General features: G+C 42.0%; 1 protein-coding gene across 2 annotated transcripts; it reads left to right on the top strand.

The window, feature by feature from the left end:
* Window positions 1–1,141: 1,141 nt before the first annotated feature.
* LOC122783824 (estrogen-related receptor gamma-like) lies at window positions 1,142–24,654 on the top strand. 2 transcript variants are annotated; one of them, XM_044048711.1, is made up of 6 exons: window positions 1,142–1,298; window positions 13,343–13,588; window positions 13,730–13,887; window positions 15,797–15,913; window positions 23,210–23,320; window positions 24,279–24,654. In XM_044048711.1, the coding sequence occupies exons 2-6, from the start codon at window positions 13,356–13,358 to the stop codon at window positions 24,530–24,532; spliced, it is 873 nt and encodes a 290-aa protein (XP_043904646.1). In that variant the 5' UTR covers window positions 1,142–1,298; window positions 13,343–13,355; the 3' UTR covers window positions 24,533–24,654. The 2 variants fall into 2 exon arrangements, with proteins under 2 accessions (XP_043904646.1, XP_043904645.1); XM_044048710.1 differs by lacking the exon at window positions 1,142–1,298 and adding an exon at window positions 7,738–8,154.
* Window positions 24,655–24,933: the final 279 nt, after the last annotated feature.

The following is a 24,933-nucleotide window of genomic DNA, read 5'->3' as shown; positions in this document are numbered from 1 at the left end:
TTTCACTCTGATATTGTCATGAAGTCTTGTTTGTACGTGTTGTTAACTGTGTTTGGCCTTTTCACAGCAAACATTTTGATGCGACAGGAAAAGTACAGATGTTAGGGTTATATTGAATATTTACCACCAAAGAACACCAATTGGCTTTGATTGAAAAAGGTAAATCAGGTAAATATAAAAGTAAGAAAATGAAGAATTTAGTTGTTAAATAACTTATTTTTACAACCTACGAATAAAAGAATAATAATATTATTATAAGAATTTTATCATTATCGCCTAAATGTGTATTTTTAAAACGTTTTTTTGTTAACTGTATCATAATCCTTATTTCCAAGTTAGTGTCTGAACTGTAATGTGTTGTTATTGGACAATATTTTCACCAAAACTGAATACTGTACCAAAAACAGCTGCCTTTATCATCATGTTTTAATTTTGCCCAAGTCTGAGTTCTAACATGAACTCGCCAGATTGAAAAACTTGAGAGCAAAACCCGCCCCTGTTGATTACTTCACTGTCACAGAAACAAAAGACTGTAAAAATGAGCCCTATTGAAATTCATTTCATGTCCAGTGTCATTTGCAGCCTCCGTCCGTTACATACACAACAACTCTGTCGTCTCAAGTGTTTCCCGAGGCAACACGTGCGTTGACAGCGAGAGCTCCCAGTCATAACCGCTCTGAGGAACATGTCCTTAAACATTTCCCACTCTGTCAACACACTCATCACATTCACGCGCTGACTCAACATCGCGGAAATATGACACCGCCCCCATCTTTGCAAGGCTGTAACAGCAAACTGTGTCCATAGGAATACAGGATGCACTGTGTGCCCTCTACTCTCTCTCTCTCCAACATCCCTCTGCATGTGAGGGAATGCTGGCTGTGTCCTCCACACACACCACCCTCCTACCTCCCCACCACCACCACCCCCAGCCCTGAGACACACTTTTCTGTCTCTCTCAGGACCCCCATCACCACCATCACTACCACTACCTCCTATGTGCAAGCGAGGCAGGTAGGTAGGTGAAGTCAGCAGTGGATCAGAGTGAGCTGCTGAAGGGAGAGAACGGAGCGAGGAGCGCGTGTGTGTGTTGTGTTTGTGTGAGTGAGTGAGTGAGTATGTGTGTGCTGCTGCTGCTGCTGCTGCTGCTGCTGCTGCTGCTGCATCGCTGAGCTACAGAGACCGGAGGCGAGGAGAGCTGGAGCGTTTGTCCTTGAGACTGACTGACTGACTGACTGCAGCTGTAGAGCGGAGAGAGAGAGCAGGCAGGCAGCACGAGCCAGTGGATGAAACTGACAGTGAGTACTGAGCAAAAGCAACATTTAAAAAAAAGAAAGAAAAAAAGGAAAGATGAGCGGATGATGGTGAGAAGACGAAGAAGAGACAGTTTGTTTTAATTGCAGCAAATGGACCAATGTGTCTCTGTTCTTGTCTGCTTAGAAACAGTCCAGTGTGCAGCGTCTGTGTGTGTGTGTGTGTTCCTGACCAGGTGAAGGTCTACACTGCTCCCAGGTGAACTCATCAGTGAGGCTTTTTATTGACTCCCACCAGGACTTGCTTTCAAGCCTTCATACAGGACTTTGTAAGCAGTTTGGCAACATTTCCATCAGCTCCTCCAGTTTGTCTGTGACAGGGTCCACCGTGTTCTCTTGTGAGTGCATAAGTGTGTTGTTTTAGAGAAATATGTCGCCGGACAACATCTACTGTACGTCTTAGCAGCTCGGTGTCTGCCCTTGTCCCCCTCTCTCTTCCCTCTTCCCTCTTCTCTCTTCCGTTCCATCATTTGTTGACAGATCGATAGTTATGCATCTATAATTGGACGTCATCGTTTGTGGCCACCCTCCAAAGCGAGTCATTATCATGTGTAATCTTGCAGAAAATTACATTTGGACTGGTGTACCTTGGCAGGGCCAGGAATCGCTGGACTGTGGCTGAGGGCGAGGTTACTGCGAGGGGACACCCTAAAACCTGGAGCTGGGGTGGGGTTGAATGGAATGAATGGAACCATGAAGAGGGCTTATTTGTTCTTGGCGTCACCCGCGGGTGCAGCTATAAGATGAGGAAAGACAGGAGTGAATTATGACAGCATTTTCATGAAAGAAACAGGGGGAACAAAAAAAAAGAAAAGGAGATGACGAAATGAGAGAAAGACAGACTGGTGTCGGCTGTCTCTCGCTCTCTCTCTCTGTGGTGAGGCATGGTGTTGTGAGATGAGACTGGCTCACCTGTGGAGCTGCTGACAGAATGTGTTAGGCCACGTTAGAGGGGTGCCAAGATGGACGGGAAGATATAAAGAAAGCTGGAAGCTGAATGAGGCGCACTTTAAAAAAAACAAACAAACAAAAACCCTGACAGAGGAGCTGTTTTTGTCTGTTTGTGTGTGTCTGTGTTGATTTGTTTAGTGTAGACATGCTGACAATCAGCCACAGGGATACATTTACCACCTGTGGAGATAAAAGTAATATGATGAGATAGACTGTGTTTAGTTGGTGTGTGTGTGTGTGTGTGTGTGTGTGTGTGTGTGTGTTTGGAGGTTTAAATAGTTCCTGACATCAGCAGTAAGTGTGTGTGTGTGTGTGTGTGTGTGTGCTGACTCCCAGCTTTACTGTATTTTACCCATACTGGGGATCCTCACCTGAGATATGTCTAGGCGCAGGTGTGTGTGTGTGTGTGTGTCTGTCTGTGTGTGTGTGTGTGTGTGTAAAAGACAGTTCTAGGTAAGAGGCTAGGTAATGCATTAGGCCTGTATATGTGTATAAAAAACATGTTGGTGAGGGTTAGGGATACTTTTTACCTCTTAAGGGCCTTTTCTGGCAGGACCAGTAGTCTTAATCGAGACCAAAACCTGTTCCTAAGGAGGAAGAATCTCATTTCTGAGGAACAGATAGATACAATAGATAGATAGATACATAGATAGGTACGTGTCTCTCTGAAAACAATTTCTTTATTTTAACTGGACTGTTTGAATTGCGGTTAGGTTAAGGTTAACACCAACAAGGTCTGTGTTTGTGATGTAAAGTGAAAGAAAATAAAAACTGTCCTGTAAAGTAATGGCCCTCACCCAGCGACTAATACAATAGTCTCCCACATCACCAATTAAAATCTTATTATGTCTTCTTTGGTCCATAACCCTCATTCCCCCGAAAACTTCATGAAAGTCCTTTGTTTTTAAGTCATGATGTTCACATACAGACAGACTAATTCTGGTTTTATCAGAGCACGAGCACAAGTGTTTTACTGTTGTCGTAACTCCAGGTTGAGCTAATTTTAACCCCCGTGTTTACAGTTTGGTGGATTAGTCGGTGGTTCTCATCCCTAAGGTCAGAGATAAAGCAAACGTTCACAGAATAAATCTGAGGAATCCCACAGGAGATTAATGGTTTGGATTATTTGGGATTTAGTTGCGATTATCTTCAGCTCCAAGTGTGAACCTTAAACAATGAGCGGTATGGATTATGTGGAATATACAGTATATGTGCCTCAAAGTGTTTAAATTAAATATATTTTTTGCAAATTTAAATTCAATTATCCGTGCAACATTCTGCTAGGATCGTTGAGAGCTTGGTGATCTGGTGCTTATGTTGTTGTCCAGAGCTGACCAGATAATCTGAGGATGCTTGTTACTATGGTTATCCACCTTATGTTGTAGGAAGAGGCTTGATTACCCAACCACGTTAAGTCCATTCAGACCTCGCTTTTGAGCCCGCAGTCTCAAACTCTTTCCATTTACGGTGCTTTTGAAATGTATCAGCTCAAGGAAAGTCCTCCACTAGGCGGCAGTGCAGGCGAGTGATATAAAAGTCTGCAGACCAGCTGTGGGAGCCCACACAACTGTTAGTCACAGTTATTCTTTCTGCGTTTCAAATAGTCATAAAACAAAATCCCAAATTAGTTGTAATGAAACCCTGGCTGCCTGAGCGCTTTCCTGTGCGTGTACATTTCCCGTTGCAGTGACTCACTTCCTCCGCAGTGGGACCGTATAGGCTCCAAAGATAAGTGAAAACCATTTGATGACCATTGACCCTCTGAGAATAGCAGCAGCAGCAGCAGCAGGAGGCCCCAGTGTCTCTATGTGACACTACTACGGTTATGTTGCTTTAAGCTGCTCCCGAAGGATTTCTCAGGTTTCCAGCGTGGATGTGTGCGTCTGACCTCTGATCCCACCACTGTGCGTTACAGATCAATAGAGTGAAACCGATCTGATTCCGTGTGCTCATCTGTCTGGCGTATCATTTGATGTATGACATCCCTCTCATCCACAGTAGCCTATATAAGGGACTTTTAAGTGTAAAACCTCTCGCTCCCTTCTGTCTCCGCCCTTTTTGCAAACCATTTTTTGTGCGCGAGGCGTCGTGTGTCGGAGCGGCGAGACAGTGGTGTTTGCACACAGTGTCAATAGTCTTTTGCTCTGTCTCAGTAATTGATGGATGACTGTGAGTTCAGGCATGAACTAAGCAGATTACACTCACTAGATCTGAGGGGCTGATGCTAATGTGTGTTCTCCTCACAACCACCAAATCTGGGCCTTCAGGGACAGCTGTCGAATTGACTACCAAAACTGGACGTGTGTGTGTGTGTGTGTGTGTGTACGGTCCCTCTTCATTCGCATCTTTCCTTTTCTTCAAAGAAAACTGGTTGCATCTGGTGTCGGGTCAATAGCTGGCAGCTGCGAGCTGTTATTGAACTCCTGTCTTTATTTTAGCCTCTGCATTTTTACACGGTCTCTGCAGGGTAAAAATAGGTTTGATGCCGTGTGAAGTGATGCATTCGGTTTGTTCCTCGTACTTTTCATTTGAGTGTTTTTTGCTTTGGTCCGTGTTGTTGTCCTCTGTACTGGATTTGTTTGTGTGTGTGTGTGTGTTTGAAGGTGTCACTTTTTTAAGTGGGGCCTTTAGGATGTTAATATCTCTTTAAATGTAAAAGCAGATGGTGGCAAACGTTCGGCCCGTGGGCCAGAACTGGCCCACCAGATGGTCCAATCTGGCCCGCAAGATGAATTTGTGAAAATATTTCTCAGTTCCAGATACCTGCGACTAAATGCTCTGTGCCTTTACAGATCCACTGTGCTCTGTACGTTGTAATGCGCATGTGCACATGGTAAATTAAGCACAATATTCTTGAAATTGCACTTATTTTTCTCAGCAAATGTCTGGTTGTCCATAGTGTGTTTTGTAAAACTAAAAAAAAGGAAAAATCAGGAGTTGTCTTGTTGTTTATAGATTATTATGCTGTTATTTTACTGGTCCGGCCCACTTGAGATCAAATGTGGCCCCTGTTGATTAATTGATTAACACTGAGATATTATGTATTTCTCACTGGTTTAATTTTATAAGGTCTCTCCAGAGGCATTGAAATTTATCCTGCAGGAACAATCCCATATTAAATCCTTATTGTTCACCTCATGGTGGTGCTAGAGTTGAAGTCAGAGAATCACTAAGGTCCGTAGGCTTCATCCTCAGGACACACACTGAACGTCTGCATCAGATTTTACGGCAATTAATGCCAGGAGCCAAAAGTCTGATAGGGAAATTATCTGTAATCTATATTCATTCTGGATTTATTAAACGATAAATCATGTGGAATTCAATAAGTGAAACACTCCCCCCCCCCAACTCTCCTACTTGTTACTGAATAGTTTATAGATCAAACTCTGACAGAGAGCCACTGCAGAGTGACACAGAAAGCCGTCGAAAGAAAATTCTGCTCACAGTAATCAGGAAATGATCAGAATAAATAACCGGTGCAGGCGCGTTGTTTCCTTCAAGTGTTTCACTCGACGCCACTGTTGTCATGCAGCGCCTCAGGACCACTCAGCTGGTGCCAAGGAAAATATCAGGCGCCGATAAAAATCACTTATCGCTGATGTTTTAATTTCAACACACACACATTTCCCTCTTTATGATGATGTGAAAAACATTTCACATTTGTTTGAGCAAATAATAAATACACTGATAGGAACCGGCTAAGTAAAAAAAGAAAAACCTCTGAGGAAGATAAGAGCCACTTCACTTTAACATCAACATTCAGTTTCCTAAATGCTTTATAGAAGATAACTTCTCTGTGTAGATCATTTCTTACATGTTGTATTAACGTTTACTCTGATATGATAGCAGCACTCTGTCTGGCTTTTTGTGTTTCACAGATGAGATAAAAATGATCTGCCGTTGCAAATCACACTTTTTTTTCCCATTGTAATCTATGTGCTTTCTCCTTTCTGTCTGCACGTGCTTTTTGCGTTGCGTTGGTTCCGCACATGCAGCACGGTCTGCTGTGCTTGTGTGGCTGCCTGAATGCGGTGTGTATGTCTCTTGGCTGGGCGTTTCATGCGGTGCATAATGAGATAAGGCCCCACTCCACACAGTCTGCTGTCTGGCTTTTATCTGAGCAGCAGATTAGTGCAGGTGCTTTCATTCCTGAGGAGACTGCTTCAGTGGGGGTCACGACGTCATGACGACAGCAGAGGAAGCGACAGGTTGAGACGGAGATGGGGAAAAAAAAAGAAAAAAGAAGGGGGCATCAAACTCCCTTTGCCACAGGTGCAACTGATATATGAATTCAAACTGTGATCATCTGGAAGGTGTTTTGACTGAAAATCTTCCATCACCATATGTTGAAAAGCTGCAGGGTGCATTCGCAGCATGATGAGCTTGAAAAGAGAACATATTTCACAAGCTCAGGGGAAAATGCTCCATTCAGACACTGGTACTTAACATTGTGTTAAATATAATCCTGCAACATAAGCCTAATTTATCCAATCCAGCCCAGCGTGTTACACATTTTGATTGGCGAACACACTCACAGTTAGAAACCTTAAGTGACGTCCAGTTTTTTGACATTTATCTGATCTAATGACCTGTGTGGGCTCTCTGCCTAATGTGATGCCTTTTGCTTTTCACTTACGAGCCACACGTGCACACGGAATTAGAAGCATAGTAAGTCGTGCCTGTGGTGCAAAAAACAAAAAGGTTTACAGGTGTAATGGGGTATAAATGACCGAAGAACTGTGATATCAATATATCTGGCTGTATTTTCTGCTATGCCAGTGCTTAACAGAGCACTTTAATAAGGATCTTTTATTCATTACATGGAATTTACTACAGATATTTGGTTTTAAATGATCTGCAATTAGTAATTCTGCATGCAATACGTTTATTGCCATTATTATTAACAATGTAATTTCTGTTGAGAGTGAAGTAACAATAAACTTGCCCAGAGTTACACGAGTCTTGTGCTAACCCATGCACACCGGACTCTAATCCACTAAAAGACAGATCCACACATGATTCGTCCAACAAGTGGTCAAAAATCCTCTACATGCAGACACATATTTTGCACACAAACACACATTTGCACACACACAGGAAAAGTCCCTATGGTGTGCAAATGTCGAGACGCAATTAAATGAACCCAGGGTGAGGTCAAATCATTTTTAATGAATTAAGTGAGAGATTTTAACCATAAAAACACATTTGTACAGTATGGCAGTTCATACACAGTTAGCATAACATGAAATTGTGATCAAAGTTGACATTTTGCAGCTGTTTCTGACATCTTATTTCAAATCATTTCCACTGTGTGTGTACTCCTGGAAAGCAAAAGCAAACCCTGTAGCTAATCAGGGAGAATTCACCATCGTCTTCTCTCTTGTGTGCTGAGAAATAAAACATATCCCATAACCCACATCCTCACTCCTCATATCCACCTGCCCCAGTGACAGTCCGGCACTCATTGGCTCAGCTGACAGCCAATCAGCAGTCAGCTCAGCCTTCTGAGAGGAAGGCCATTCAAATGGTGCAGCTTGGGTGTTTGCTTGGAGACCCTTGTCACAACAGTCAGGACTTCAAAGGCAAGCCAGCTGGCCTGGGGCTGTGGGTGAGGAGTGTGAGTGGCAAGAGGACAGACAGTGGGACAATGAGCGGAGTGGAGAGAGTGTGACAGAGCAGAGCAGAGCAGAGCAGAGCAGAGGCCAGTACATGGACACAAAGTTTGGAGGCAGAGCAGAGAGAAAGTGACACAACTGAGACCAGAAAAGCTGTTTAGGGAGACAGAGAAGGCGTCATTTCCCCTCTTTCCCCTGGAGCATGGTGGCAGAGAGCACATGGATTTAGTCGACCTCTACCTCCCAGAGTGTTTCACCTACCACTCTGGCACAGAGTAAGTACTTTCTCATAGAACAGTGACACCCTGGTGCATGACTCAAAAGTGAAGAGGTGCCACTCAGCTGTGAATTGTATTATGTGCGAAAGGTTCAGTGTGAAACAATGACAGCGTCATGGAACATTGTCTTTTGAGTGTGTTTTTTTACGTTACAACACAAGTGCCTGTATCACACAGGTTATTTTGTTGCTGTCTATATTTATTTATTTGTGCTGTGTGTGTGTGTGTGCTGTGAGCCTCATTACACAGCACACTGCCTGTGATTGCTTATGATCGTCTTCTGCCACAGATTGTAATCACATATGCGTGTAAACTCTCCCTATAAATATCGTATCACGCACGAGAGGGGAAGTGTGAGAGAGATTCAGGTTCATCCGGAGTGCGGTGGGGGGAAAAAGAACACAAATCACAAAAGTGTTGCACGGCAGACTTTTCAGCTCCTGTCTTTCTTAATGCATCATTATCATATCTGTGTGGAGGAGGAACATTGCACAGGAGCATATATTTTTCAGTCTCGTTCATTTGGAGTTGCTCATAGTTTCCTTATTTGGCATTTATCGTGATTAATAAGTCTTATCTAATTATTCACTCAGTGTCACCGCTGTCAGCCACAGCAAGAAGATGTCTTAAAAATGAATCTTTTATCCAACTATGAGCCCAAACCCTCCAAAATATTCAGTTCAAACCTGGTAGAAAAGCATTTCAGTCTCACACAACAACTGAAACTACAGAATATTTACATTATTTGCCGTCAAATTAGGCAGCTGCTGCATGGGTTTCTGCAAAACTTCTACTGCAATGTAATAAATAAAACTTAAAATAGAAACTATTTTTCCCCTCCATGCTTTAGGGAGTTTAATTAAGGTGACATTTTTCCCAGGTGTGGATGTTTGCATGCTCTGCTTACAGTAGTCATTGTTCAGCCTTGTTTGTTTGTTGATAGTGATGGTAAGTGGGTAAAACCAGCTCGGTGGAAGCCTGTCCTGGTGTGGGACATGCGTCCACTCAAACAGAGACAATAAAGGCCCGTGAAAAGACGTGAGAACAAATCTCACTGAGCATTTTAGGGTTGAAATGAACAGAGAAGGAGATAGAGAAGGATAACATGAACTGATCAGATAGGAAAACTGAGGCACAAGCTGAGCAGACATGTGGACGTACACGTCAGCTGATTGCCGGTGACAGATGCGACCAGATAAAGAACAGTAGAAAAGGAGGTGACGGCTGCAGATGATCCCCCCCGTGAGGCACGCGATCCATGTTTCCACAGCCTGCAGGTTCAAGCTCCAGTCACAGGCACCTCATCTCCCAGCTAACAGCTTCGTCCAAAGCCTGACTAAGACTCTTACTGCTGGCTGGGGGTGCCACTGATCCCTGCTCATCTCCTGCTAGCTCATTAGTGCAAAAAAAATAGAAAGAAAGGAAGAAAGGAAGAAGTAAAGAAAAGATGAAAAAAAACCTCCACTGAGACCTCACTGACCTCAATAACTGCTCCTTGGGGTTGGACTGTAGATAGAGCCCAAGGGTTAGTTAGAATAACCTCACAAATGCTTTTAGGACACTGCAGAGGGAATATTTGTCACCTTGTGTTTCATTTTCTTATGTCCCTGTGGTCTTGTTTTGTCTTTTTTTATATATATATATATCTTTCCGTCAGTGTCTTCTTTTTGTCTTTTATTTCCTCACTGTTTTCTTCCTTTCTCACTCGAACCTCCCTCCCTCCCTCCCTCATTCCCTCCCAGTGGGTCATTGTCTGCATTATGACTCTGCTCATTTGAAAGTGAGTGTTGCCTTGGCTGTTTTCTTCAACACCCTCAGGTTAATGAGCCGCTGGGCTGCTTCTTTCTTTCTTTCTTTCTTTCTCTCTCTCCCTCCCTTCCCCGCTCGACACTCCCTCTATCTGTCTGCCTCTCTCTTGTAATTTCCTCCCGCCTTCCTCCTTCCTCTTCTCCTTCCTTGTCGTTTCACACTGCATTTTGGCCTTTGTTGCCAGGGTGCAATTAAGAGTTGTTTTGGATACTGTCTGGGACACAAAGGGAGGAAGGTTTGATAATTTTGAACAACCACTGACACACACACACACACACACACACACACACACGCAAGCTCTGGTTTATCCCCATTGTATGGGCCTTTAGAAGACGCAGCAACTGTCCTGTGATGGCCTTTCATGTACAGTTGTGGATGAGTAATCTGTCAGAGGGAATATCACATCACATGTGATCACCTCACTCTTAATGCCATTTCATTATGAGAGCAAAACGTCAGCCCCTCCCCTCTCTCCTCGTGATGCAGTATAACGGGTGAACACAAAGCGTATCTCACTCAGCGCCTGTCAGACTTGACACTGTGATATTGATGCCTGTGATTGATAGCCAATAAGGCCACCAGCAACACTTTAAAAGGAAACTGAAATCTCTTCACCGCTGTACTGTTTTTATGGTCTCGAAAGTGGATTGGAGTAAATGGAGGTGGGACAGGTTGGACGAGTTGTGCTAATTACGGTACACATTATACTTTGTGATTCTTTATTTTGATGAAAATAACTCCAGCAGCTCATAAACTGTACATAAAAATGGACGTAGTAACGGTTAACCACCAGGGGGGCGGATCTGTTTGAATGGAAGCCTGGAAGTAAAAATGAGTCTATCTCTCATACGATTCATTAGTGAACACATTAGTATGTCCACTCCAATCCAATCCGACTTTATTTGTAAAGCACTTTAAAACAACCACAGGGAACCAAAGTGCCGCACAGAATAACAAATTAAAGACACAATAAATACAGGGCACAGAAGCTCACAGGAGGCGACAAGATACATCAGAAACAACTGAAATAGAAGACATAAAAAAATGATCAAATATGAAAATAAATCAATTAAAAATGAAATGACGTCAACAACTTACACAGGTTTTCTGCTATTTTTCCTCTGTTCAAATTGTGTTTGTGATGTTGGGCTATATAATTAAAATTGACTTGACTTAAACATTATCAGTAAACATTTTCCTGGTTTTGTAAAACATGTTCATATCCAGAGGAGACGACACATAATATGCATGGACACCCGGTCAAACTTTGAATCTTGAGAATCTTCAGAATGGGAGTTTCTTCTGCAACCGATCAATAAAAATCAATGACACAGCGCCACACAACACTTTTTCTTTTAGCATATTTTTCTTAATGAACTTTCATTGGCTGCTGTTCTTCTCACTAAAAAAAGCACCAAAACTGAAGCTGTCGCAGCCACATAGTGCCGCATTTTAAGAGACAGGTTTCCTTGAGAAGGTGTTGGACACCAAGACAGTCGAGGCTATATTGGAGTGTGTGAATGAAACTATCTTACGCCTTCAGAATACAGAGTACAATATGTTCTTACATGACTTTTAACAGGGCGTTTCCACTATGTGGGCAAGATGGTGACCATTCAATATGAAAATCTGTTTCTTACTTACTCTTACTGTGTGTGTGTGTGTGTGTGTGTGTACAATGCGTAACAAATATATTAGACTAAGATCATTTTTTATGTTTCTGTAATGGTTAATACACCAGTTATGTAGAAGCTCTTTAACCGAAATGCAAAATAATAGTGAAGCACATTATTATCTCTTGATTAAGATGTTAAATTATAGTTATTTACTTGCATTCCTGGACAGAAAGTTTTTGTTTTAGTGGTTTAATATTATAATTGGTTTATTTCTGACGTCTCAGAGAAGCTCAGTCAAATTTGGCTATAAAAAAAGTTGAATTCAGTTAATTATTTTTTAGTTTTAAACAGGTTTCGAAAGATTTAAAATAATAATAATATTAATAATAATAATAATAATCTCATAATAAATACATGTGTTAATCACTGCATGTCTGTGATTGTGGGCTTGTAGAGGGGTCAGCAGCGCATGACCATGGTTTACTCTGGGGGTGGTTAAAACAAGCCAGCTTCTTTGCCTACCAAATGACTTGTGGCTGAGAGCACGCAGATTTACATGGCAGGAAACAGACCAGCGTGGACATCACCCTCACCACACCAAGATAAGACTGGGAGAGACATATGTGATGTGTGTATGCACCGTGCGTATGTATGCGTGCGTGTGTGTGTGTGTCTCAGCAGAGGGTTGGCCTGGCGACTACAAGTATGTATCGGGGTGTTTATGAAGACACATGCTTTAAAATGTGTCTATAAGAGTGTGAGTGTGAGTGTGTGTGTGTGTGTGTGTGTGTGTGTGCAGGGAACTTTGACATGTTCCTGGTCATGTGAATGTGAAGCGCATGTGAGGAAGTAGGAGACTGTCTATGATTTTTTTTATTTTTACATTCACAGTGTCTGACGCCACGACGCGTGTGTGCGTGCGTGTGTTTTTTTAGTATGTGTGTGAGGGCAGATACACATGCCTGGGAGCCGACTGTGAAACCTCAGCTGGTCTCAGATATGTTTTCTCTTTTGGTGAAGTGACAGAGTGTGAATTTGTGAGTTTGGGATTGGTTTTCCAGTGTATAGTACACAGAAAATTACATTTTTTATCTTTACATTACCCAGCATTTGTCCCTTTGTCACATTTTCCCCACATAGAGTGAACGCTTAACTGTCATAGACTGCAGTGTTTGACAGGTAAGAGGTGGGTAACTGAAAAACACGGAGAAACAATAGAAAGATTAGCGTGTTTGGATTGAATATAGTGGCGACAGTACTGCTGATGATTGGTGGCTTTGGGTATTTCCATAGGTTTGCTTAAGCAATCCCCTTCTGTGAAAACAAAGCAGTGTAATAGACAGCAGCTTTGCATATGTGGGAAAATCACAAACGGCTGGTTTAGAAAAGACTCAAGGCATGGATGGATGCGTAGATAAAGGTATGGAGGTCGTCCAAAAAGGAGAAAAGCTGATATGAGCTTTTTTTTTTGCTTTGAAAATACATAGGAAACCATATTTTTTAATAATAACCTGTTTTCCCCAAGCTGCTTATTACTTCCCATGATTACTATCTGTTTAAATGATGCTTGGTTTAATAAAACTAATCACAGCCCTCAGATCTGAACTTCTAGTGATTAATATTTATGTAAAGACAATACCAAGGAGAGTCACTCCATGAAGAGCACCGGAGTGTTCATCTCTCACGATCAGGAATACGTATTAAAATAATGTGTATACACAATAACGTTATGTCTTAACATCTCTTCATTTTTCTTTCAGTCACCTCGGCAGGATGTCAGTGAGGGGCTTGGACCCCACCTGTCCCTCTTCTATAAAGTGTGAGCCCTCCAGTCCCAGCCCCAGCTCCCAAGGAGACGTCAGCCCGGCGCAGCCCAGCCCAGGAAGCTCCTCCTCGGACACAAACTCAAGCTATGGGCCCCTGATAAAGGGCCACAGCCTCAGCAATGGCCTGGACTCCCCAGGACTCTGTGGTCACACCGTGGCCAACAACGGAACGACCAACAGGTTTGTGTTTACAGCATGACATCCCATATTTTGTGGTGTTTCACTCCATTTAAGCTCTTGGAGTGGAAGTGGTACCACAATAATGGCACAAGCCTCTCCTTCTGTTGTTTCATCTGGTTTATTCTTTCCATATCGGTCCAGGAGGTTTGGCGAGGAAGAAGGCCAAGTGAAGTGTGAGTTCATGCTGGGCTCGGTGGCCAAGCGGCTGTGTCTGGTGTGCGGCGATGTGGCCTCAGGTTATCACTACGGTGTGGCCTCCTGTGAGGCCTGTAAGGCCTTTTTCAAGAGAACCATCCAGGGTAAGACAGAGACACACACACACACACACACACATATCACATCTCAAACATCTAATTATCAAACCACATGTCAATGCATTCCGGCATGTTGACGTGGTGCAGATGACTCACTGAAGTTCAAACTGAGAAACTGATTTGAGAACATTTGAAATGACTATGAACATGCCATGGTTTTGTCGAGCTGTGGTCTATCACCATGTTAATCATAATAGAAGGAAAACGTGAGTGACTTGAAAATCCAGTGCTTATAATCTACTTCTTAATCTGTCTATGGGGTGCTACATCTTTCCTCATCACTTATTATTCATTCATTAGTCATCTATGTTCTTATTAAATCATTTTTCACTAAAAGATATGTATCCTGACTATCTGTAAGTGCAGACAGAAGGCCGCACCTGTCTAAGAATCTAAAAAGCAATAATATCGTTAATCTCAGTTATTTTGGTCAGGATAATCGTGACATAAACCTTTAAACTCGTCCCATGCCTACAAATAAGGTTTGCAGAAAACCACAAATAAACATTGCCCGTTGAAGCAGATGGGCTTCAGCAGCAGGGAATCCACAGGGTTCCACTCCTGCCACTTTATTAGGTGCCCCGTGTACCTAATAAAATGGCATGTGAATGTATAGGCACCTTATACGTGTTTTTTATTTACACATGACTGATAATACTCTCCTGTTTTATATAAACCAGTTTCATTGAACAGATGCAGCCGGAACCGTGAGCGTCTGTTTTGGTATAAACACTCCTGATCAGTTTGCTCGCAGCTTCTGCCGCCCAAACCGCAGATAAGCTTTAAGTAAAGTCCTGTTTGCAAACAGCTGATATGCAGTTCAACTTGCGGTGCGTCGTGTATATAGTCAACATGTTTGAGTTTAGACCTTAACGCCACAGATAACATATGGTGTTAAAGGTGTGTGTGTGTGTGCGCGTTTGCTTCGGCGCTGGAAGTCGTGTTTTGAGTGGATTGGCCCAAAGCCCGGGTCAAGGTCCTGGCATAGTGCGGTGCCTTTAGGCTGCCAGAGGTTGGCTATTGTAGGTGGGTTCAAAGGTGGAACAGGGATGAGCGGCTAGACGAGATCAAACAGGAAAATCTAATGTCTGGCTCAGATACTTCCTGCTTCTGATGGAGGGTGGCAGCTGAGAGTGTCGGCACCTGGCTGAACGCCACGGAGCTTAACATTCACTTCACATCTTTATTTATTTTATTTACTTATTTACTATCTATCTATCTATCTATCTATCTACGTGTATATATGTGTATATATATACACATATATATATACTTACTACAATATATACTACAAAATTTTTAGTCACATCCGTTACTGAGTAAGAAAATATTTTGACAGGTGAATGATGAGGACAGGTGAATTGGTGTTAATTAAGATCCCTGAGTGAGTGAGAAAGTTAGAAACTATTTGTGACCTTTGACCCATTTGACTGATACATTATGTGTTGTTATGAAAGTATTTTTTTTTTACTTCAACTGGAGTACATTTTAAGACCAGTACCTTTTAATTGTATCAAAAATAGTGGTGCTTTTACTTGAGTTTGAATATTTAAGTCCTCTTTCCACCTCTGTTATTTTACACATGGAGTTCAGCTGATATGCCTTGAGGAGTTGTTAAAACCTTTCAATAATATAATCTAATTCTTATGAACACAAAGTGATGACGGCCGTGATATACCTGATGACATCCCTATAAGCCTGACACTACAGCTAACATTATGTCAGGGCTACAGGTTAAGGTGCATTCAAAACAAAGAAGTATAGTGTACCGCTGTAAATTCCATGCTCTTCACCACGCATCTGTCAAGTTTCAGGGGAGAACTACATTATTGCTGCACAGGAAAAAAAAAAAAAGGTCTAAATATGTGTTTCTTTATTCTTTTTCCTCCTCCAGGTAACATTGAATACAGCTGCCCTGCGTCCAACGAATGTGAAATCACCAAGAGAAGAAGGAAGTCCTGCCAGGCCTGTCGATTTGTCAAGTGTCTGGCCGTGGGCATGTTGAGAGAAGGTCAGTCCTATACTGTGTAATCACTGTTACACCTCAGTTAAAGTATAGTTTGGGGAGTGATCACATGAAACTTTAGACAACAACAACAACAACAACAACAACAAAAAGAAGCAGCCAGTGAGTGAAGAGTAACATGTTTGACAGCCGTTTCTCTGTGGTTCATTCCTGATAACAGCACCAGCTGAGATTTGTCCCACCTGATGAGCTGCTGATGGCATGTACTGTAAACTCCAGCGAAACCTAAACCTTGTGACAGTTAAACTGCAGGCCCTTCATGCCAGCTGTGATTTGTGTGTGTGTAGGTGTGTGTGTGTGTGTGTGTTGTAAACACGGCGGAACAATGCCTCGCCGTGTCTTTGAGAGGGAGGAGAGAGAGGAGAGAAAGAAAGTGCTCATCGCTTCGCCAGTGTTCCTCAGAAATAACTTCTGGAAATGTGCCAGTGAGAGTGTGTGTGTCTGCGTGTGTGTGTCTGCGTGTGTGTGTGTGTGCGCAACACTTCAGCAGCCAGGACGTTGTTGCTAGGGGAATTGTAACAAATATTCAAATGTAAGTTTTATATTCTGCTGCTAAACCGACCCAGTCTGGAACATTTTAGAGACAAATAAATCAAAAACATAGACTACACCCAACCGCCTAATAATGGAACATACAAATTAGTTTGAGTTCTCCAGTATTTAACTTATAAAACGAAATGACAATGGCATGTATACATTCCACAGAGTCAGCAGCAGTGGTCAGATGCTCCTTTAGTTTGACCGTGTGCCTCTCTGCTGACATATTGTTGTCCAGATTTAGAAGTGACTCAAAAAGGAAAACATTAGCCCCCTGCTACTGTATCGGCCACTGGCTGCCTGGTGTGCGAGGCCAAGAGATGATAATAAAGAAGGAAAGAACGGGGGGGATAAAAAATGTGCGTGTGTGTGGTGGGACTGAAGGATAGTACATGTAAAGACGAAGAGTTTAACATTTTTATTCAGAATCATACATCATTTTTTAAGAGGGTAGAGAATGCTGCTCTTAAAGAGGATGGCACGATTCATTTTAAAACATGGCACTTGATTGATTGATGGTGGTATGCAAACCATGACTCTTTTTGGACTCATTTATACTCAAATCAATACAAAATCCAAAGTTGGCTTCTTCTATTCTATTCTATTAGGCTCTCCATTTAATTAAAGGTTAAAAGCTGATCTTTCAGTATTGTGTGATCCTTGAAAACCAGGATGGGTAAACTCTAGACCAGTGATTCCCAGAGTCAGGACTAACAGGTGGGTCATAGGAGACTTGTCAGGGCCTGGGTTGTGGTAGTTCCTCATCTTTTAAAAGTGCTCTAGATCACAGCTAATTCAAAAATATAGTAATATAATAATAATATTTTTACACTAAAATAAAACAACAGTGTTAGTTTACTATCATGGCAGCACAAGGCCAAGTGGAAAGGGAACTTGACTTGTAATTGGAGGGTTGGGGTACCCCTGAGCAAGGTACCCAACCCCCATTGCTTCCCTAATTCTAGAAAGGTTTCTGGTAGAGGATGGGCTAACTGCAGAAAATGATTTATTTATTTATTATCATGTCTACAGCATTGGTCGGCTGTGTACCCTGTGAAAACAACACACACTGAAAGTAGCTGTCACTGTACGTGGAATATCGTGCATGTGCACAAGACACCAACAACAATTTAGACGAACCAGTGTAGTTGCAGTTTGTAGGGAAGTGTTGAGTTGGAGAATTTGTGACAGGAGTGTTTGGTTGTTGTTGCCGCAAAGCTGCGAGAACATGGACAAAGTGAAATGTTTGTAAGGTGTCCCGTTGTCTGACACAATGGATTACGGATACAGAACAAGACACTGAAAATCCTCCGAGAAATCCACTTCTCAACAATGACTTTCATGAAATGGATCATAACCAACAGAAATGGAAATCTGGGGCTGCAATAAACCGGAATGATCCTTTAATGCCACCTTCAAATTTCTAAACACATAGGAGCATCTGTTTACTGCAGCTGTGTGTCTGTGTGTGTGTTATGCATGCGTGGAGTTATAGCATTTTTACATGTGCTACACTCACATTTATGCACACATCTCGCTGTGTTTTCCTAAGTGTGCGTGTTTGTCTGCCTTTTTTCTAAAGTAGCTGCTTTTAATAGGGCAGGGGCATCAATAGCATCCCAGTCCCCTCTCACCCCCACCTCCATAGACACCCTCTTTGCTTTCCCTCCCCCCTCGTAAATTCCTCCAGATGCCTTTTTGGATTCCTAGACCTCCGTGAAATGCGAACTGCCCCTCATAACTCGCATCGTAAGCGCCCTCCTAACGCGCTTCATCGTGTCTCGTAATGCCCCTCTTCCCCGGAGAGAGGTGGCAGTAAAGGCTGAGACAGAGGAGATGTGAGGTTTAATGGGGGGAGAGTCAGAGCCATATTAAATACATGGCTAAAGGACATGTAGACCCCGGGCAGGATTTGATTAAACCCTGTTTAGTGTCCATTTCTGCTGTTGCTGTTGCTTCTTAGGGCTGTAAAAACGTGCGTTTAAACAAAAGGGTGTGCAATATTTTAAGTGCATAACTTTACTGTATATAGCTTTGTGATGTCACCTTTTCTAATGCCAAGAAATTCTATCACTATCAGGGTTATAAGGGAGTATAGATACAATAAAATATTGCAATTTCCTATTCAGTATTGATTCTTTCAAGTGCTGCGAATACATGATGCAAATATTATTATATTTAAGCCTCCGACCACTAGTTGGGAGCAGGTTTTTTGGCCATTTGACTCTATTCTTCCACTATTCTCACTAGACATAGATTGTAATATATCACATTCCATAGTTTGCCCAATATATTGTATCATCACCAAATGATTATCGGTTGTGACATCACCCACAAGTATCTGAAGCATTGAGATTCACGATTGGGCCGCCACAAAGTTGCCGTTTTGCAAATGAAAGACTTCACAGACGACGCCTGCAACCAGGCTATCTGCCAGGCTAAGTGTCTTTACTTTATTGTCTTTTTTTTTTAAATTTACAAAACTGACATCATCACTTCTATTGGAGAAAACCTGAAACTAGCAATTGAGACCATTAACGCCTCACAAAAATGTTTACTGATATTGTAGAATCTAAGGAGAAGTAAACTTATTTTACCATGGACTTTTATTCAAATGTATTGGTATTAACCCTTTCACACCTAAGCCTCAAAATGTCATTTTGTTGCTAATTATAGCAATAAAAGGACCAGAAATTGTCCTGTGACAAAGGGCTTCTGCCCATTTTTGCACTCAATACCTGGCAGTTATTTACAATTTACTGCATGTGAAAAGAGTGTATTAACAAATATTAACAAACAACCACTGGTGTCGCCCTGGGTTCCTATACAATATATTGTTGATTCCCTTCAGTGAGGAAACTGGAAGACTGCATCAATTAGTTATATGTATACTGTATATACAGTATATATATGTTCTATGATAGCTACCCCCATCATATAACCTGATTCCTGCCAATACACACAGCCCTAATCAATACCTTTATTAATAACCTCCTCTCTTCCCATCTATTGTACTGTCTCATCCCCACATCCGCTTAAGCGTACGTTATTCAGTCTCCGGTGCGTTAATCACACTGTTCTCTACATTCTGAGAAAAGATTTCCTGTGCTCTTTTTCGCTGCCAACTTTCCAAATCTCTTCTCATGTGCTAACCAGAGGGAGTGTGTGTGTGTGTGTGTGTGTGTGTGCGTGTGTGTGCAGGGAAAGTTTCGCCACACCGGTGCTGGTTTGCAGCCATGTGTACGTTTGACACAATATATGAGAAGCGTGAGATTGTTTACAGTGGACACATGCTGGTCGGCGGGCGGAAGCAGTAATGGACGATACTGGACACGGTAGCCTGGATGAGTCAGGATCAGCGTGTGGATGTGCAATGTTCCTCCTCCTGCTGCACTATGTGCATTTTGGGAACCTGTAAAGCTCCTCATGTGAACACCCAGACACCCTCAAAAGAAAGCTGTATGATGAAAGGGGGGGGAAAAATAGATCGACATCTTAGTAGTCTGTGTTTATCGACCTCTGATGGGCTGTATTGAAGAACAGGGAGGAGGTGTGTGTGTGTGTGTGTGTGTGTGTGTGTGTCTGTTTTGTTATCCACCAAAGCTATTCTTGGCCTTTTGGTTGTCAGCACATTTCACTGTGAAGAGTTACACTTATGTGTGTGTGTGCGTGTGTGTGTGTGTGTGAATGTCAGATCCAAATGCACACAAATATGCCCATATAAAGCACACTTCCTCTAATCATTGACAACCAGAGTTTGATTTAATCCAGTGTTTGCCAACAGTTGGTGTTGAATCTGATGACACACAAGTAAAAAAAAAGTCCCTCATCCCTCATTACACACCTTAGAGTGGCACCTGTCAAGTGCCTGTGCTAATCAACTCTTACTCTTTGCCCCTTGTGAAAAGCCAAAGTGTGAGGGAGGTCTTACCTGCCAAATCTCTCCCTTAATACCACACCAGATTTCTCCAGTGCTAACTCTTCTGTTTTCCCACTTAACTCCCAAAGATGCAAACTCACTCCTTCCTCCTTCTACCCACCAGTGTATGTAACACAGTACAAATACTTTGTCACTGTACTTAAGTACAAAATTCACATATCTGTGCTTTACTTTGTTATCTATATTTCTAGCAACTTTTACTTTTACTCCACTACATTTCATCTAACTATCTTTGTTACTCGCTACTATCAAATAAAATCAGCTGGTAGGATACTTTCCCTTTGAGGTACTTAATACAAAAGTGCCCAAAAGTGATGGGTAGATTGACAATGTAGTAGTATTTTCTGTCTTTAAAGGTATATTTTTCCCTGGATTAATTGCAATATGACCTTTGGGCTGATCATTTAATGTGGTTTTAAGCTTATTTGGCCCCAAAATATCTCAGCTCAAGGTCCTCTTACGAGCGTCCTTAATTATTTAACAGGACGCTGTTTTGTATTAATTACTTTAAAGGGATACTTGAGTAAAAGTATCTCACCAAAAATTGACTTTGGTAGAAGTTGAAGTCACTTTTTATAATATTACTTAAGGAAAAGTCTATGACATTTACTATACTTAAGTATCAAAAGTAATTTTCTGATATAAAATGTACTTTGGTTTTTTTGAAGTAAAAGTAAAAGTATTAAAAAGTGTGAAGCCATTGTGGCTCAGTGGTAGAGCGAGTTGTGTGGGTTCAATTCCTGGCTCTGCTAGTCTATATGTGTCCTTGAGCAAAACACTTAACCCCATGTTGAAATGTGTGAATGGGTGAAAACTATAGTATAAAGCAGCTTATCAAGACTAGAAAAGCTCTATATAAATACTATAAATGTAGTGGAGTAAAAGTTGCTAGGAATATAAATAGTAAAGTACAGGTGTGTGTACTTTGTACGTCTTTACTTACTTTGAAAACTATATTAAATGTAAATGTAGATCAGTGGGAGTCTCAATGGAAGCGCACTCTCACACAACATCTGAGCATGACATTTACAGGTAGTCTTATGGATGACCACACTGGCTTACAGCAAAGGTCATAAGCCACATTCTCACATCATTACATTGTTTTTAGCAGGCTTCTCTTTTTCTCCCCCACCTTACCTTTTCTCTCATTCCTGTTCACAAACCATAAATTAATAAAGCCGGAGTTGTGTGAAATTGTTGTAATGTTAATAGCACAACTATAAAACGAGGAAAATAGCTTGACAAACCAACGATGCAAAAAACGAAGGACCTGCCCATAAACTGATGTGACACCGGAGCACAATTAACATGCCTGATTAAAAGGACATTATGTTATTCCATGCCGTGGAAGCAGATGCAGGCTCTCCATAAATATCTGCATTAGTGAGAATAAGCACAGGAGGCCGCAGTCTCAAAGGAATGGGCGGATCATTGCAAGGTGTCAAGTGGACAAATAATAATACTCTCAGAGTGTCTCTTACAGTCACAAGTGCCATTATAGATCTATTCAGGGCCACTATGGCCATTTACACCGTGTAGATCAGGTAACCCAACGCCACTACTGAAGGCTTCCTGAGTCACGTTCACACTCACTGGACACATGTGTTTTCTTTGGAGATTTACTGGGTGACTGTGACTTTCAGTCTTGCAATGACACACACACAGTGAGAGAGAGAGAGAGACTTAAATCCCCATTGCCTTGGTGATGAGGTTGCCACAATGCTTATTGAGATTAGCAGTTGTCATCAGTTGGGCGTCGTGTTACAGCGTCCCCGGTCAGACATGTCCTGTTCAGTCTCCGTGGGATCATCAAGACGTGTGGTCAGATGAGTGACCAATGCTTTTTGGATTTCTAATAACTGATGGCTTATTTAAATCTGTCATCAGGGTCTTTACTGATTAAAATAAGCAATGTCCACGCCTCAGTTTACTTCACTGACCTCAGGAACATCCAAGATGAAGTGAAATGATCTGTTAAGCAGAGGTGGAAAGTAATGAATTACATTGACTCGCGTTACTGTAACTGAGTAGGTTTTTTGTGTACTTGTACTTGTACTAAAATTTGTAATGTTGCTTTTACTTAAGTATGTTTTTTTGGAAGTACTGTACTTCCCTACGTTGTAAATCACATCTGATTCTGAGTAAAAGAAAAGGTAAAAAATGGTGGCCTGAATAAAAAAAAGAAAGAAAGAAAATTCATGCGCTGGAAACATTGGCAGTGAATGATGAGGACAGGTGAGGACAGGTGAATGATGAGGACAGATGAATGATGAGGTCAGGTGAGGACAGGTGAATGATGAGGACAGGTGAATGATGAGGTCAGGTGGACAGGTGAATGTGAGGACAGGTGAATGATGAGGACAGGTGAATGATGAGGACAGGCGAATGACGAGGACAGGTGAATGATGAGGACAGGTGAATGATGATGGGGTGAATTGTCATTAATTAAGGTGCCTGAGTGAGTGAGAAAGTTAAAGCATTTGTGACCTTTGACCCATTTTGACTGATACATTATTTGTAAAGTTTTGCCTTTAATTAAAAACAATTAATTAAAAAAAGATTTTGATTTTGAAGATTTGTATTTCAAAAAGTACAATATTATATCTTTCATGTCACCGTCTACTTGAGTTACCAGTTACTGTCAAAGGGAAATTCAAAACCTGTTACTGTGCGTTTGATCCCTGTTTTACATGCTATTGAATATGAATTCAGCGCTTCACCCTGTTATACAACAACACACGCTTGTGTACATTTACATCACGACGGTCGTGCGTCATTAATATCCTGTGTTTGTGTTTCCATAGGTGTGCGTTTGGACCGAGTGCGAGGCGGCCGGCAGAAGTACAAGAGGAGAATAGATGCAGAAAACAGCCCTTATCTGCACCCACAGAATGTCCTGCCCCAGAAAAAAACATGTAGGTATACACAAGAGATGGGACTTTATATCATTAAAACACTTTTATTAACTGTGGCAAATATGAACATGACTACAATACATAACACCTACATTAACAGATGAGTGTATTGTTGCTATGACAGGCTCTTATTTTATCTGCATTGTGGCCTGTGAGTTCAGAACAGTTCAATAATGTTTTCTGTACCGTTGTCCATCAGCGCACTTAATCACTTTTATAGCTGGGGTTTGCTAATGAGTTGGCATTAATCACTGCCTGCTGCAACATTTGAAGTGAAAAGTGGGACACTCTGAATGGCTGTGATGAACTCCTAGTCTACTTTGCACTCGGAAAACATAAAACAACATTGCCGTACGGCGGAAACCCAGCCGATTCGACCTGTATCTCCAGCGCATCAACTTCTTCTTCTTGAGTGAAAACAAAAAAAACTGTCCCACTTTCAGCTTTGCTACAGTAGATGATGAAATCCATCTTTTTGGAAAAATCCTGTGGGGGTTTCAAACAGTTTGTGTAGCGCTGAAAGTGGGGCGATTTTCTCTTAAAGGAACGCTTAAAATTCTAAAATCACCTAAACTGGAGTTACATCATCCCGCTTGGATGAGGCATTCAGGTTCTATAAATTTCAATTAAATTCTTTCAAATTTGACACAGACATTGACTTGGACCAGAGGCAGTGTGTAAAAATGGACATTGTCTCCTGAATGCCAAGCAAACTCTGGCTCTGAAGCCTCGAGATCTGTGATTTAAATGCCTGCTGTGCTTTATCATGTATCATTATTATCATTATGTCTGCACTTGAACTCACCAAAGCCAAAGGTGAAAGGTTAAGGTCACAAAAGGCCTGGCAAAAAAAGGGTGGTGTATGGAAAACGTGTGACCTTTTAGGGTTTCAAACGGTTACCGCAATCACTACTGAAACTGTTCTTATAAATATTATAATTTATCTCTCTCTCTGTAGTCTTTATCGGTGGCATGGTGGAGAACAAGGTGGTGTCTCTGTTGCTGGTGGCAGAGCCCGAGGGCATCTTCGCCATGCCGGACCCCACTGTCCCCGAGAGCGACATCAAGGCTCTGACCACACTGTGTGACCTGGCTGACAGGGAGCTGGTGGTCAACATCGGCTGGGCCAAACACATCCCAGGTACGATTCGGACCACAATCTCACACATCTCACTCAGTTCACGCTCACAATCCATCACACACATTAGCTGACATTAAGTCTATAATCAGACCAGAGGAAGAGATTGTTGCTACGAGTGGTTGCCAAGATGCTCACTGGATGCTCAGAGGAGGTCATGTTTGTGCTGCTTGGTGTTATCTGTCAGTCATCCTCTGCCTTTTTGTGTGTGTGTGTGTGTATGTGTGTGTGTGTGTGTGTGTGCGTGCCATGCCCTTGCCAAGGAGTGTGCTCCTAATATATCAACCAGATGACCAGTGGCCACCTGGAGCTTTTAATTCATTTCCTGGGCAGCAGCCATCTCCCTGTGTTGTCTGAATTACAGAAATCCTTCTGACACTTGGAACACACTTTAGTTTCTCCTTGGACACGGGAACAGCAGAGGGGATGTTCAGAGCTTCTTTTTCCCCCCCTTTTGGATGAGAGAGTGGAAAGC

Source organism: Solea senegalensis, linkage group LG17 (assembly GCF_019176455.1).
Source record: "Solea senegalensis isolate Sse05_10M linkage group LG17, IFAPA_SoseM_1, whole genome shotgun sequence".
In the NCBI taxonomy this organism is placed as follows: domain Eukaryota; kingdom Metazoa; phylum Chordata; class Actinopteri; order Pleuronectiformes; family Soleidae; genus Solea; species Solea senegalensis.
This window is presented reverse-complemented; position numbering and strand designations above follow the sequence as displayed.

Coding starts and splice junctions, on each gene's coding strand:
- LOC122783824 (XM_044048710.1), top strand. CDS start 8,099: ATGGATTTAGTCGACCTCTACCTCCCAGAGTGTTTCACCTACCACTCT. Junction 13,888..15,796: donor TTTCAAGAGAACCATCCAGG/GTAAGACAGAGA, acceptor TTCCTCCTCCAG/GTAACATTGAATACAGCTGC. Junction 15,914..23,209: donor CGTGGGCATGTTGAGAGAAG/GTCAGTCCTATA, acceptor GTGTTTCCATAG/GTGTGCGTTTGGACCGAGTG.